This window comes from Pseudophryne corroboree, chromosome 4 (assembly GCF_028390025.1).
Source record: "Pseudophryne corroboree isolate aPseCor3 chromosome 4, aPseCor3.hap2, whole genome shotgun sequence".
In the NCBI taxonomy this organism is placed as follows: domain Eukaryota; kingdom Metazoa; phylum Chordata; class Amphibia; order Anura; family Myobatrachidae; genus Pseudophryne; species Pseudophryne corroboree.
In genome coordinates this window covers 428,380,761-428,396,953 of record NC_086447.1, presented here as the reverse complement: position 1 = coordinate 428,396,953, position 16,193 = coordinate 428,380,761, and the positions used below count along the sequence as shown (strand labels likewise).

Here is a 16,193-nt window from a genome sequence, read left to right as displayed (position 1 = left end):
ATCTGTAAAAGCCCATTCCACACGGAAAGTGGGCTCATCTTGGGCGGCTGCCCGAGGGGTCTCGGCTTTACAACTTTGCCGAGCAGCTACTTGGTCAGGGGCAAACACGTTTGCTAAATTCTACAAATTTGATACCCTGGCTGAGGAGGACCTGGAGTTCTCTCATTCGGTGCTGCAGAGTCATCCGCACTCTCCCGCCCGTTTGGGAGCTTTGGTATAATCCCCATGGTCCTTACGGAGTTCCCAGCATCCACTAGGACGTCAGAGAAAATAAGAATTTACTTACCGATAATTCTATTTCTCGTAGTCCGTAGTGCAGCGTTTTTCAACCGCTGTGCCGCGGCACACTAGTGTGCCGTCAGCGGTTGCCAGGTGTGCCGCAGCCTGCCGCTCACCGACCACCAGCGATGCCCTGCACAGTGCTCCGCCGCCCGCCCACCAGTGCTCCACTGCCGCACTCCAGAGATACCTGGGTCCTTCTCCTCTTGCCGTCATCCACGGGCATCACATTCAGCTCTCCTGCTGCCCGGCCTGTGACCTATGATGACATGCTGTGACACGTAGGTCACTAACGCCACGCTGCATTCCCGCCCGCGCTTGGTGCTGGTGTGTGCTGCAGCCTGCCCTGCTCTGCTCGTCCTATTCCAGCTGGGATATACACGACTCCAGGCTGACATTACAGTGGGGGCTGTGAGTACTTTTACAGGGGAGGGGGGGGGGGGGGGGGGGAGTGTGCGTGTGCGTGCCATTACTGTGGGCCTGTGAGTACTATTACATGGGGGGGGGCAGTGTGTGTGCCATTAGTGTGTGTGTGGGGGGGAGGGGGGGCAGTGTGAATTACTGTGGGGGTCAGTGTGGTTTTTTTTCCCCGTGGGTAACTGATAGCGTGCCTTGAGAATTTTAAAGGCTTGTTAGGCGTGCCGCGAGTCGAGAAAGGTTGAAAATCACTGCCGTAGTGGATGCTGGGCGCCCATCCCAAGTGCGGATTGTCTGCAATACTTGTACATAGTTATTGTTAACTAAATCGGGTTATTGTTGTAGTGAGCCATCTTTTCTAGAGGCTCCTCTGTTATCATACTGTTAACTGGGTTCAGATCACAAGTTATACGGTGTGATTGGTGTGGCTGGTATGAGTCTTACTCGGGATTCAAAATCCTTCCTTATTGTGTACGCTCGTCCGGGCACAGTATCCTAACTGAGGCTTGGAGGAGGGTCATAGGGGGAGGAGCCAGTGCACACCAGGTAGTACTAAAGCTTTCTATTTGTGCCCAGTCTCCTGCGGAGCCGCTATTCCCCATGGTCCTTACGGAGTTCCCAGCATCCACTACGGACTACGAGAAATAGAATTATCGGTAAGTAAATTCTTATTTTCTCTTACGTCCTAGAGGATGCTGGGGGCCACACCCATGGGGTATAGACGGGTCCACTAGCAGCCACTGGCACTTTAAGAGTTTGAGAGTGTGGGCTGGCTCCTCCCTCTATGCTCCTCCTACAAGACTCCGTTTAGAAATTGTTCCCGGAGGAGCCTGTCACAGCTAGGAGAGCTCCATAGGAGTTTTTAGTGGTTTTTTTTTTTTTTTTTAGAGTTAGGCACAGGAAGGCTGCTGGCAACAGCCTCCCTGCTTCGTGGGACTAAGGGGGGGAAGTAGTGTCCGCCCTGCGGGGTCTGAGCCACTATCTACGCTGACAGGACACTGAGCTCCTGAGGGGATCGAACGTTCGCCGCCACGGGATCGCTCACCCCAGCAGCATGCCGCCACCCCCTTACAGAGCCAGAAGACTTCAGTGGCGACAGATGACTGCAACAGGGTAGGGAGCGCAGTACTAACTGCGCTCCGGGGCAGCCTCAGCGGTACATGGTGGGGTGTCCTGAACCAGTGCCTACACCCTACACTGTCCAACAAGACTGTCAGGGTCCCAGGATCGCTGCCAGCACAATTCCTCACGCCACTATAAACTACAGGAGAGCGGGAAGCAGCGCCATGAAAGGGGGTGGAGCTTCTCCTCAGAGCGGACCCAGCAGAGTTCAGTGCCATCAACTCAAGCTATCTTGTATGGTACCAGGGGGTTGTAGAAGGGAGGGGGAGGCTGTGTAAAGTCTGTGTAGTCTATTAAGGTACACAGACGGCGCTGGTAGTGTCATTAGTTCTACCTTTAAAAAGAGCTGTGTGTGGGTTGGCTCCAATCTCTGTGTCTCTCTGTGGCATACTTGGGGGGAAACGGTGTCTGACATTTCTCTGTGTGCGTGGGTGTTTACTATCTCACATAGCCATGTCTAGGAACTCTGTGTCATATGCTGCAGAAGAAGTTTCCTCTCAGGAGGGATCCAACATGTACACAGGATTGTAATGCTTTGTCTCAGATCCCTATTGTTGAAGCTAATACTGAGACTGAAACTCAGGTGTTGAAGTAGTCTATGGCAGTTTGTTCAGGCTCTGTCCCTATTCCTGCAAAATCCCCTAGCATGTTCCCACAGAAATGTGCACTTGCCCAAATTATGCAAGATGACAAGGATTCCGATTCTGACACTTCAGACGGGGATGTGCTGAGGGGGGTGGCATCCCTTGCAAAGGGGGGGTGCAGCTCATGATGAGGCCGTTAGCGATGTGTTAAACATTAATGACCCTACACCTGAGCATGTTAAGGAGGCTTACTTCACTGACAATAAGCAAGCCTCGCTAACCTTTCCCGTGTCTAAAGAATTAAGCGCTGTATTTTAAAAATCCTTTGGAAACCCGGAGAAAAAATTCTAGATCCCAAAAAGAGTTCTGGTTGCTTTTCCCTTCCCTGAGGAAGATAGGAAAAAATGGGAAAACCCACCAATTGTTGACGCATCTGTGTCCAAACTGTCTAAAAAGGTAGTTTAACCTGTCCCTGGTTCTACCACGTTGAAAGAACCAGCTGATTGTAAGATTTACACTGCTTCAGGAATGTCCTTAAGGCCCACTATTGCCTGTGCATGGATTTCTAAAGCCATAGTAAAGTGGTCAGGCACATTACTAGAGGATTTGGATGCAATGGATAGTAGTGACATTGAATTATTTTCACGTAACATACAGAATTCTGCGGGGTTCATGGTGGAATCCGTGTAAGGCCTTGGTATGCTGACTGCACAGATATCCTCTGTCGGTATCAGCTCGCAGGGGACTCTGACTATGCCAATGATCTGCATACGCGGAATCCAGGAGAAGTGTGGAAAACCTACCCTACACAGGTCAGGCTCTATTTAGGGAAGCGTTGGATGCGTGGATTTCCACAGCAACCACGGATAAGTCACCTTTCCTTCCCTCTGCTACTTCTTCTACGAAGATACCGTTTTCTTCAGCTGTGCAGCAGTCCTTTCGGACCGCTAAGACAAAAAAGCCCAAGCCTTCTACCACTTTCTTTAGAGGTGGTCGGGCAAAATCCACCTGCAGGCTCCCAGGACCAGAGACCTGCTGCTGGTTCCTCAAAATCCTCATCATGACGGTGGACCTCAAAGCCTGGAGGACGGGCTGGTGGGTGCGAGATTTAGACGTTTCAACCACGTCTGGGTGTCATCCAGCCTGGATCCCTGGGTACAGGATATTGTGTCCCAGGGGTACAGACTGGAGTTTCAAGAACTCCCGCCAAATCAGGCTTGCCAGCTTTGCTGACAGACAGGGCTATCCTACAGGAAGCCATCCTAAAATTGGTAAAAATCTCAGGTCATTGTCCCAGTTCCACCTCATGCAAAGCAAGGGTTATTTTTCAAACCTTTTTGTTGTACCGAAACCGGATGGTTCGGTCAGACCAATTTTGAACTTGAAAGGGTGTTCAAATTCAAAATGGAGTCTCTCAGAGCAGTGATTTCATGTCTGAAGGAGGGAGAGTTTCTGGTATTTCTGGATATCAAGAATGCGTACCTCCACATTCCGATTTGGCCACCTCACCAGGCTTATCTCAGATTTGCACTGTTAGACAGTCACTATCTATTCCAGGCACTACCATTTGGCCTCTCCACAGCACCGAGGGTGTTAACCAAGGTGATGGCAGAGATGATGGTTCTCCTCCGCAAACGGGGTGAACATGATCCCATATCTGGAAGATCTGCTGATAAAGGCATCGTCCAGGGAGAGAGTGTTGCAGTCCATTGTTCTAACGACTCATCTGCTCAGGAAACACGGCTGGATCCTGAATTTTCCAAAATCACATTTGGAGCCGTCCAGGAGGTTGTCTTTTCTGGGAATGATCCTCGACACAGAATTGCAGAGGCTGTGTCTTCCGGGGGGAAAAGTGTTGTTGATACAATGGTTCGGGATGTCCTCAAGCCAGCCTGGGTTTTTGGTTCATCAGTGCATTTGCCTTCTGGGGAAGATGGTGGCCTCTTACGAGGCTCTGCAGTATGGAAAGTTTAATGCTCGGCCCTTCCAAATGAATCTCCTGGACAAGTGGCCGGGATCTCATCTACACATGCAGCAGAGAATAAGTCTGTCGCCAAAAGCCAGGATTTCACTCCTATGGTGGCTACAATTACCTCACCTTCTGGAGGGCCGCAGGTTCAGGATTCAGGACTGGATACTTCTAACCACGGACGCAAGTCTCCGAGACTGGGTCGCAGTCACTCAGGGGGAAACCTTCCAAGGAAGGTGGTCAAGCCTGGAATCCAGCCTACCAATAAACATTTGGGAACTAAGAGCCATCTACAACAGTCTTCTCCAAGCGGCCCAACTTCTGCGAGATCGAGCCATTCAAGTGCAGTCAGACAATGTAGCAACAGTGGCTTACGTAAACTGACAGGGAGGAACGAAGAGCAGAGCTGCAATGTCAGTGGTAACAAGAATCATCCTCTTGGCAGAAAAACACGTGTTGGCACTGTTAGCAATCTTCATTCCGGGAGTAGACAGGACTTCCTCAACAGACACGATCTCCATCCAGGAGAGTGGGGACTCCATCCGGAGGTGTTCAGGGAGGTGACAGATCTTTGGGGTGTACCTCAAATAGACATGATGGCCTCTCGTCTCAAGAAGCTTCGGTGGTATTGTTCCAGGTCTAGGGACCCACAAACCGTGGCGGTGGACGCCCTAGTGACTCCGTGGGTGTTCCAGTCTGTGTATGTGTTTCCTCCACTTGCACTCATTCCAAGAGTTCTAAAACACATAAGGAGAAGCGTTCAGGCAGTCCTCATTGCGCCGCACTGGCCTAGAACTGCTTGGTACGCAGAACTTTTGGATCTAGTGCTAGAAGAGCCGAGGCCTCTTCCTCTTCGGGAGGACCTGAAGCAGCAGGGGCCGTTCGCTTATCAAAACTTACCGCGGCTACGTTTGACGGCATGGACGTTGAAAGCCAGATATTAGCTCGGAAGGGCATTCCGAACAAGGTTATTCCTACCCTGATACAGGCTAGGACAGCAGTACCGTATAAATATTTTCATTCAACTTGAAAATGTATGTATCCGTGGTAGTACCTCCCAACTGTAATTTGCCATTCAAATATCATTGTTCATACAGGGTCTATTTTCTGCTGAAAGCAGCAATATGTGAAGAGATCAGTTAGCCTGTGCGACCAATATATTTCTTTACTTCGCTACTGCTGCACCCAGCATAGGTTACTATTACCAGTAGTAGTCCATGTTGATGATAAAGTGAAAAATTTGTGTCAACCTTTTGAACCAGTCAACCTGATATACAGACTACCTTTTTACTTGTCAAGCTTTTGACCATGTTGACCTAATGCATGTTGACAATATGGTGTCGACCTATTGACTATCTATACAGTGTAGCTCTATCAACCACCGTCCCTACTGAGATGCTAGACTGCCATTTTTAGTTACGTGCAAGCAGCATGAACAAACTGAGCGTACATAACCATGTTGCACTGCAGGTAGGGCAGATGTAACATGATAATTTGCTGGGTTTGTGCATTCAATCACTGGTTATTTATGCATCTCCCCTGTGTTTTGGTTGTTGTAATAGTTAGAATTTAAAAAAATCTTTAAGCCACTACTGCTTCAAATTCAGTAATAATGGTACATATATTAATTTATCTTGTATATGTTACATACATCATCTTCTTAAGACCATTGTCTTAACTGTTCAGTCACTAACCAATACACCGTACTATAAGTTTCCGTGGTGGGAGGGCACGTTCTAGCATTTTATTTGTTCTTAATGTGCTAATAGAAAATGTTTTCTTTCAGCAAATACCGTTTTTGCAAGAAAGCTAAATGGAAAGTATAAGTTTGAGAACTTGGTCCCCACAGCGGTCTATCAGCACATGAAGATGCACAAGCGGATCTTGGGACATCTCTCCTCTGTTTATTGTGTGACTTTTGATCGAACTGGCAGAAGGATATTTACAGTAAGTTTGTGTTCTATTGTCAGTTTGCTTTATAATTCTGTGACGAGCAGAATATTAAAATACTATAAAAGTAGATGGCAGATGAGAACCACTTGACACACATAGTCGGCCCTCCTCTTTTTTTTTTTTTTTTTTTTTTAACCCTAAGGTAACCTTAACCCCTTTTCTCTGACGTCCTAGTGGATGCTGGGTACTCCGTAAGGACCATGGGGAATAGACGGGCTCCGCAGGAGACTGGGCACTCTTAAAAGAAAGATTAGGTACTATATCTGGTGTGCACTGGCTCCTCCCTCTATGCCCCTCCTCCAGACCTCAGTTAGAATCTGTGCCCGGCCAGAGCTGGATGCACTCTAGGGGCTCTCCTGAGCTTCCTAGAAAGAAAGTATTTGTTAGTTTTTTTTATTTTCAGTGAGATCTGCTGGCAACAGACTCACTGCTACGTGGGACTGAGGGGAGAGAAGCGAACCTACCTGCTTGCAGCTAGCTTGGGCTTCTAAGGCTACTGGACACCATTAACTCCAGAGGGATCGAACACAGGCCCAGTCCTCGGTCATCCGGTCCCGGTCCCGGAGCCGCGCCGCCGTCCCCCTTGCAGAGCCAGAAGAACCGAAGAGAAGTTGAAAATCGGCGGCTGAAGACTCCGGTCTTCATTAAGGTAGCGCACAGCACTGCAGCTGTGCGCCATTGCTCCCTCTGCACACCACACACTCCGGTCACTCATGGGTGCAGGGCTCTGGGGGGGGGGGGGGGGGCGCCCTGGGCAGCAATTAGAGTACCTTACATGGCTAAATAGCACATAATACAGCTAATAAACTGTATATGTGCATAATCATCCGCCATAAAGCATATAAAAAAGCGGGAGAAGTCCGCCGAGAAAGGGGCAGGGCTATCTTCCTCAGCACACCGGCGCCATTTTCTCTTCACAGCTCCGCTGGAAGGCAGCTCCCCAGGCTCTCCCCTGCAGTTTCCAGGCTTCAAGGGTAAAAAAGAGAGGGGGGGCACTAAATTTAGGCGCAAACTGTGTATAATAAGCTGCTGTAGGGAAAAATCACTCACTTTAGTGTAAATCCCTGGTTATATAGCGCTGTGGTGTGTGCTGGCATACTCTCTCTCTGTCTCCCCAAAGGACTTTGTGGGGTCCTGTCCTCAGTCAGAGCATTCCCTGTGTGTGTGCGGTGTGTCGGTACGGCTGTGTCGACATGTTTGATGAGGAGGGTTACGTGGAGGTGGAGCAAGAGCCGATAAGTGTGATGTCGCCCCCTACGGGGCCGACACCGGAGTGGATGGATATGTGGAAGGTTTTAACCGACAATGTCAACTCCATACATAAAAGGTTGGATGACGTGACAGCCTTGGGACAGCCGGCATCTCAGCCCGCGCCTGCCCAGGCGTCTCAGAGGCCATCAGGGGCTCAAAAACGCCCGCTACCTCAGATGGCAGACACAGATGTCGACACGGAGTCTGACTCCAGTGTCGACGAGGATGAGACAAATGTACAGTCCACAAGGGCCATCCGATGCATGATTACGGCAATGAAAAATGTATTGAACATTTCTGACACTGACCCCGTTACCGTTAAAAAGGGTATTATGTTTGGGGAGAAAAAGCTTCCAGTGACTTTTCCCCCATCTGAGGAGTTAAATGAATTGTGTGAAGAAGCGTGGTGTTCCCCTGATAAAAAACTGGTAATTCCTAAGAAGTTACTGATGGCGTACCCTTTCCCACCAGCGGATAGGGTACGTTGGGAAACATCCCCTAGGGTGGACAAAGCGCTCACACGCTTATCAAAAAAGGTGGCACTGCCGTCTCAAGATACGGCCGCCTTAAAGAAACCTGCAGATAGAAAGCAGGAAGCTATCCTGAAGTCTGTATATACACACTCAGGTACTATACTGAGACCTGCTATTGCGTCAGCATGGATGTGTAGTGCTGCAGCAGCTTGGTCCGACACCCTGTCAGATAACATTGATACACTCGACAGGGATACTATTTTGCTAACCATAGACCATATAAAGGACGTAGTCTTTATATATGAGAGATGCACAGAGGGATATTTGCCGACTGGCATCGGGAATTAATGCAATGTCCATTTCTGCCAGGAGGGTATTATGGACTCGGCAGTGGACAGGTGATGCTGATTCTAAAAGGCACATGGAGGTTTTGCCTTATAAGGGTGAGGCACTGTTTGGGGATGGTCTCTCGGACCTGGTATCCACAGCAACAGCGGAAAAATCAACTTTTCTACCCCACGTTCCCTCACAACCAAAGAAAGCACCGTATTATCAGGTACAGTCCTTTCGGCCTCAGAAAGGCAAGCGTGTCAGAGGCGCTTCCTTTCTGCCCAGAGGCAGGGGTAGAGGAAAGAAGCTGCATCAGACAGCCAGTTCCCAGGAACAAAAGTCCTCCCCCGCTTCCTCTAGGTCCACCGCATGACGCTGGGGCTCCACAGGCGGCGGAGCCCGGTGCGGTGGGGGCCCGTCTCCGGAACTTCAGCAACCAGTGGGTTCGCTCACAGGTGGATCCCTGGGCCCTACAAGTGGTATCTCAGGGATACATGTTGGAGTTCGAGGCGACTCCCCCTCGCCGTTACCTCAAATCAGCTTTTCCAACTGCTCCCAGGGAAAGGGAGGTAGTGCTGGCGGCTATTCACAAGCTGTACCTTCAGCACGTGATAATCAAGGTTCCCCTCCTTCAACAGGGACGGGGTTACTATTCCACAATGTTTGTGGTACTGAAACCGGACGGTTCGGTAAGACCCATTCTAAATTTAAAATCCTTGAACACTTATCTGAGGAAGTTCAAGTTCAAAATGGAATCGCTCAGGGCGGTTATCGCAAGCCTGGAAGAGGGGGATTTTATGGTATCATTGGACATCAAGGATGCATACCTGCATGTCCCCATTTACCCACCTCACCAGGAGTACCTCAGGTTTGTGGTACAGGACTGTCATTACCAATTCCAGACGTTGCCGTTCGGTCTCTCAACGGCACCAAGGGTATTTACCAAGTTAATGGCCGAAATGATGATACTCCTTCGGAGGAAGGGTGTTATAATTATCCCGTACTTGGACGATCTCCTGATAAAGGCGAGGTCCAAGGAACAGTTGTTAGCCAGCGTAGCACTAGCTCGGGAAGTGCTGCAACAACACGGCTGGATTCTGAACATACCAAAGTCGCAGCTGATTCCTGCGACACGTCTATTGTTCTTGGGCATGATCCTGGATACAGAACAAAAGAAGGTGTTTCTCCCTGCGGAGAAGGCCCAGGAATTGTCCTCTCTGGTCAGGAATCTCCTGAAACCAAAACAGGTGTCGGTGCATCACTGCACGCGAGTCCTGGGAAAGATGGTGGCTTCTTACGAAGCAATTCCCTTTGGCAGGTTCCATGCAAGTATCTTTCAGTGGGATCTGTTGGACAAATGGTCCGGATCACATCTTCAGATGCATCTGTTGCTCACCCTGTCCCCGAGGGCTAGGGTGTCTCTACTGTGGTGGCTGCAGAGTGCCCATCTTCTCGAGGGCCGCAGATTCGGCATACAGGACTGGGTCCTGGTGACCACGGATGCAAGCCTCCGAGGTTGGGGGGCAGTCACTCAGGGAAGAAACTTCCAAGGACAGTGGTCAAGTCAGGAGACTTCCCTACACATAAATATTCTGGAACTAAGGGCCATTTACAACGCCCTGGGTCAAGCTGAACCCCTGCTTCAAAACCTACTGGTGCTGATTCAGTCAGACAACATCACGGCGGTCGCCCATATAAACCGCCAGGGCAGCACAAGAAGCAGGATGGCAATGGCAGAAGCCACAAGGATTCTTCGATGGGCGGAGAATCACGTACTGGCACTGTCAGCAGTGTTTATTCCGGGAGTGGACAACTGGGAAGCAGACTTCCTCAGCAGACACGATCTCCACCCGGGAGAGTGGGGACTTCATCCAGAAGTCTTCACACTGATTGTAAATCGTTGGGAACGGCCACAGGTGGACATGATGGCGTCGCGCCTCAACAAAAAGTTAAAAAGATATTGCGCCAGGTCAAGGGACCCTCAGGCGATGGCTGTAGACGCACTAGTGACACCGTGGGTGTACCAGTCGGTTTGTGTTCCCTCCTCTTCCTCTCATACCCAGGGTACTGAGGATAGTAAGAAGGAGAGGAGTAAGAACAATACTGATCGTTCCGGATTGGCCAAGAAGAACTTGGTACCCAGAACTACAAGAAATGATCTCAGAGGACCCATGGCCTCTGCCTCTCAGACAGGACCTGTTACAACAGGGGCCCTGTCTGTTACAAGACTTACCGTTGCTGCGTTTGATGGCATGGCGGTTGAACGCCGGATCCTAACGGAAAAAGGCATTCCAGATGAAGTAATTCCTACGCTGATAAAAGCTATGAAGGATGTGACAGCAAAACATTATCACCGCATATGGCGTAAATATGTTGCTTGGGGTGAGGCCAGGAAGGCCCCTACAGAGGAATTTCAGCTGGGTCGATTTCTGCACTTCCTCCAGTCAGGAGTGACTATGGGCCTCAAATTGGGATTCATAAAAGTACAGATTTCGGCCCTGTCTATTTTCTTAAATCACATTGGTTTGAGCCACTTAAAACCGTGGAGTTGAAGTATCTCACCTGGAAGGTGGTCATGCTGTTGGCCTTGGCTTCGGCTAGGCGTGTGTCAGAATTGGCGGCTTTGTCGTGTAAAAGCACATATCTGATTTTCCATATGGACAGGGCGGAATTGAGGACTCGTCCCCAATTTCTTTCAAAGGTGGTATCAGCATTTCAGTTGAACCAACCTATTGTAGTGCCTGCGGCTACTAGGGACTTGGAGGATTCCAAGTTGCTGGACGTAGTCCGGGCCCTGAAAAAATATGTTTCCAGGACGGCTAGAGTCAGAAAAACTGACTCGCTGTTTATCCTACATGCACCCAACAAGCTGGGTGCTCCTGCTTCAAAGCAGACTATTGCTTGCTGGATCTGTAGCACGATTCAGCTTGCGCATTCTGCGGCTGGACTGCCGCATCCTAAATCAGTAAAAGCCCATTCCACAAGGAAGGTGGGCTCTTCTTGGGCGGCTGCCCGAGGGGTCTCTGCTTTACAGCTTTGCCGAGCTGCTACTTGGTCAGGTTCAAACACTTTTGCAAAATTCTACAAGTTTGATACCCTGGCTGAGGAGGACCTTGAGTTTGCTCATTCGGTGCTGCAGAGTCATCCGCACTCTCCCGCCCGTTTGGGAGCTTTGGTATAATCCCCATGGTCCTTACGGAGTACCCAGCATCCACAAGGACGTCAGAGAAAATAAGAATTTACTCACCGGTAATTCTATTTCTCGTAGTCTGTAGTGGATGCTGGGAGCCCGTCCCAAGTGCGGACTTTCTGCAATACATGTATATAGTTATTGTTATGAGCCATCTGTTGCATGAGGCTCAGTTGTTATTCATACTGTTAACTGGGTATAGTTATCACAAGTTGTACGGTGTGATTGGTGTGGCTGGTATGAGTCTTACCCTGGATTCCAAATCCTTTCCTAGTAATGTCAGCTCTTCCGGGCACAGTTTCTTTAACTGAGGTCTGGAGGAGGGGCATAGAGGGAGGAGCCAGTGCACACCAGATATAGTACCTAATCTTTCTTTTAAGAGTGCCCAGTCTCCTGCGGAGCCCGTCTATTCCCCATTGTCCTTACGGAGTACTCAGCATCCACTACGGACTACGAGAAATAGAATTACCGGTGAGTAAATTCTTATTTGTTCTTTGTAAGGCAATTAATATGCCTATCCATCTGCTGTCTTAGCTTTTACTACCTCTGATGGAAGGCTGTTACACTTGTCCACTACTTTTTCTGTGAAGTAATTTTTCATTAAATTTCCCCTGAATCTTCCTCCCTCCAGTTTCAGTGCTTGTCCTAGTGTTCTAATACTTCTCTTCCTTTGAATAATGTCTCCCTTCTATACCTTGTTAAAACCTTTGATATATTTGAAAGTTTCTATCATGTTCCCTCTTTTCCTTTTCCGCTCTAAACTGTACATGTTAAGATCTTTTTGTTTTTGTGGGAAAGTTTTATGATGTAGGCCATGCAATATTTTAGTTACCCTTCTTTGTACTCTCTAATGTATTTATATCCTTCCTGGAAATATGGCCTCCAGAACTGAACACTGTATTCCAGATGTCACACCAATGAACTATACAGTGGCATTATTAAGTATTTTTTTTACAGCTACTGATTCTTTTCCCTATGCAGCCAAGCATCTTACTAGCCACTCTCATAGCTTTGTTACATTGCTTACCTGCCCTTCAGTCACCTGAAATAGTGACTCCTATATCCCTTTTATCCTCATAATTTCTATTGTTATAGCCTTTATACTATATTTAGCCTTTGTGTTTTTGGAAACCAAAGTAAATGATTTTGCATTTTTTCGTTTTAAACACTATTTCCCACTTAAGTTATCATTCCCAAAGTACTTAGATCATCAATATTTGTTTTACCCCTCCTGGTGTGTCTACCCTGTGTGTGTTATCTGCAAAAGACATACATGCTTTTCCCTTCAAATCCTTTTGCAATTTTACAAACAAAGACATTAAAGAGCACCAACGCAATTGCATATCTCTGGGGTTCTCCACCGGTAACCTTTCCGTCCTTAGACTGCATGCTATTTACTACAAATCTGTTTCCTATCCTGCAACCATTTTTTTTAATTCAGTCCCACATTTCTGAGTTTAACAGTCTGCAATTTGGGACTGTGCCAGAAGCCATACTAAGGTCTAGATATGCTACATCTAACCCCCCTCCCCCCCACCCCTTCCTTAATCTAATATTTTAGTCACAAAGTCAATGGCATGATCACCTCCCAGTAATTCCATGCTGTTTGGGATCTTGTACGTTTCTGCATTTAAAATATTCCACAGCTCGCTCTTATAATATTTTCTATTACTTTCCTTACTGGTCTTGCTTACTTTCACTGGTCTGTAGTTAATTGCCTCTTGCTTGCTTCCATTTTTGTACAGTGGTACTATATTTGCTCTTTTTTGGAGAATTTTTTGTAATTGCCTTTGTAGCAGAAGAATAATTCTGTTAATAGTGTGATCAGCACCCCTTTAAATTTTTTTTTTTTTTTTTTTTAGTATCCTTAGATGTATCCCATCTGGCCCCATTGGTTTCTCCACTTTTGGTTTTGAGAGTTCTGTTAGGACCTTCTCTGTAAATGTACTTTAACTAATTTTTATGAATATCCTTGCAACTAAATTGTGGCCCCTTCCCCACTCCTGTTGTGAAGACTGACCAAAAATAATTTAGATCTGCTATTGTCTTGTGTCCCTCGGTCAGACTGAATTCAGCCCCTTCAACTTGCTGACTGTGCACATCTGATTTACCTTCTTAACCTCCTTCCTTCCATTGAGTCTGCTTATATTTCCTAAATATCATCTATTTTTGCTTTCACACTAGTTGATACTTGTTTTGTAAAGCACACTGACTTCCTTTTCCATAGGCTTTTTCCTAACCCCCTACGCGCAAAGGTCTGTTGCTCTTAATATTGAATTTCTTATTTTCCCACCTCGCCTGCACTCCTTCCAAGTTCGTCCAATCTGCCAATGAATCACTAACGCATCTCCCCATTTTGGTGAAGTCAGCCTTCCTAATAGTCCACACATTTTGTTTGTGTGGCATGAGTTTGTCCCTGTCTTTAGCTAAACCATACTGCTTGATGGTCACCGGATAATAGGTTCTCATGCACATATACTGTACATGTGATATCCTGTCACCATTTGTCGGTTAATGTTAAGTCTAATATTGCGTCTTTGTTAGTGAACTCCCTCACCAGTTGCTTGAGGGATGTTCCCTGTGAAGAATTTTTAGAAGTATGCCACTTGTAAACTAGGAGGGGTCTTTTGCAAGTTCAACTACATCAAGTAAATTAACCCTTTATGACACTACATGTTTCGACTGTATCCCAGTGATGACACTGGTAATAAAGGGTTAAAGTCTCCCATGATTATTTATAAAGCCATGTTAGTGATATCTTGCGATAGGTTCCTGCCCGATGGCCTTGGTGGTCTATATCACCCCAGGGCTGCTAATGTTCTCCCCTATTTCTAGGGCCCTCTCTGTCTTTTCTAAAGTATACCCTGGCATAGCTATGTCCCAGTCATGATTCTCATTGCACCATGACTCCATAAGGTGCCACAGTATCCAGATCATCCCTTGTCACCATCATAATTAGCTCTGGAATTGTGTCTCCTAAGCTCCTAGCAGTTTGCACACAAAGCTTTAAGAATATTGTTTGTGCATCTCTTATGCCTAGCCATGTTCAGAAAGTGCATAAAAAAAAAAATTCTACTTTTTAAGTTGAAATTACCTGTTTGGTGGTGATACATGTTTGTTTGGCTGATTATTTTTTTTTTCTCTTAACGTCCTAGAGGATGCTGGGACTCCGTAAGGACCATGGGGATAGACGGGCTCCGCAGGAGACATGGGCACTTTAAGAAAGACTTTGGATCTGGGTGTGCACTGGCTCCTCCCTCTATGCCCCTTCTCCAGACCTCAGTTTGATACTGTGCCCAGTGGAGACTGGGAGCTTTCAGGGAGCTCTCCTGAGTTTCCTGTAAAAGAAAGTATTTTAGTTAGGTTTTTTTATTTTCAGGGAGCCTGCTGGCAACAGGCTCCCTGCATCGAGGGAACTGAGGAGAGAGAAACAGACCCACTTCACTGAGTTTCAGGGCTCTGTTTCTTAGGCTACTGGATACCATTAGCTCCAGAGGGATCGGTACGCAGGTCTCACCCTCGCCGTCCGTACCAAAGCCGTGCCGCCGTCCTCCTCGCAGAGCCGGAAGATAGAAGCCGGGTGAGTATGAGAGGAAAATACTTCAGAGGCGGCAGAAGACATCTTGATCTTCATAGAGGTAACGCACAGCAGTGAAGCTGTGCGCCATTGCTCCCATTCACCTAACACACATTGGTCACTTTAAGGGTGCAGGGCGCAGAGGGGGGGGGGGGGGGGCGGGCGCGCCCGCCCGCCCGCCCTGGGCAGCAATAAAAACCTCCTGTGGCAAATACACATATATACATGTACAGCTGGGCACTGTACATGTATAAAAAGAGCCCCCGCCATGTTATTAAGAAATTTGAACGGGACAGAAGCCCGCCGCCGTGGGGGCCGGGCTTCTCCCTCAGCACTCACCAGCGCCATTTTTCTCCACAGCACCGCTGAGAGGAAGCTCCCCGGACTCTCCCCTGCTTGACACACGGTGAAAGAGGGTTTTAAAGTAGAGGGGGGGGGGGACGCACGACATAATTGGCGCATATACATGCTACAAAAGTGCTACTGGGTAAACATTCTGTGTTTTTTCCTGGGTCATATAGCGCTGGGGTGTATGCTGGCATACTCTCTCTGTCTCTCCAAAGGGCCTGGTGGGGAACCTGTCTTCAGAAAAGAGCTTCCCTTTGTGTGTGTGTGTGTGTGGTGTGTCGGTACGCGTGTGTCGACATGTCTGAGGTTGAAGGCTCACCTAAGGAGGAAGGGGAGTGTATGAATGTAAGGTCTCCGTCGGCAGCGCTGACACCTGACTGGATGGATATGTGGAATGTTTTAAGTGCTAATGTTAATTTCTCTAACGTCCTAGTGGATGCTGGGGACTCCGAAAGGACCATGGGGAATAGCGGCTCCGCAGGAGACTGGGCACAAAGTAAAAGCTTTAGGACTAGCTGGTGTGCACTGGCTCCTCCCCCTATGACCCTCCTCCAAGCCTCAGTTAAGATTTTGTGCCCGAACGAGAAGCGTGCAATCTAGGTGGCTCTCCTGAGCTGCTTAGAGTAAAAGTTTAAATAGGTTTTTTTATTTTCAGTGAGACCTGCTGGCAACAGGCTCACTGCATCGAGGGACTAAGGGG

General features: G+C 48.1%; 1 protein-coding gene across 2 annotated transcripts in view; it reads left to right on the top strand.

The window, feature by feature from the left end:
* PHIP (pleckstrin homology domain interacting protein) overlaps window positions 1-16,193 on the top strand; it is a 546,843-nt gene that overhangs the window by 83,034 nt on the left and 447,616 nt on the right. For both annotated transcript variants that reach the window (XM_063916855.1, XM_063916854.1), the window contains exon 7: window positions 6,158-6,318. In XM_063916855.1, coding sequence (XP_063772925.1) covers window positions 6,158-6,318 — 161 coding nt within the window. The remainder of the gene's footprint in view (window positions 1-6,157; window positions 6,319-16,193) is intronic.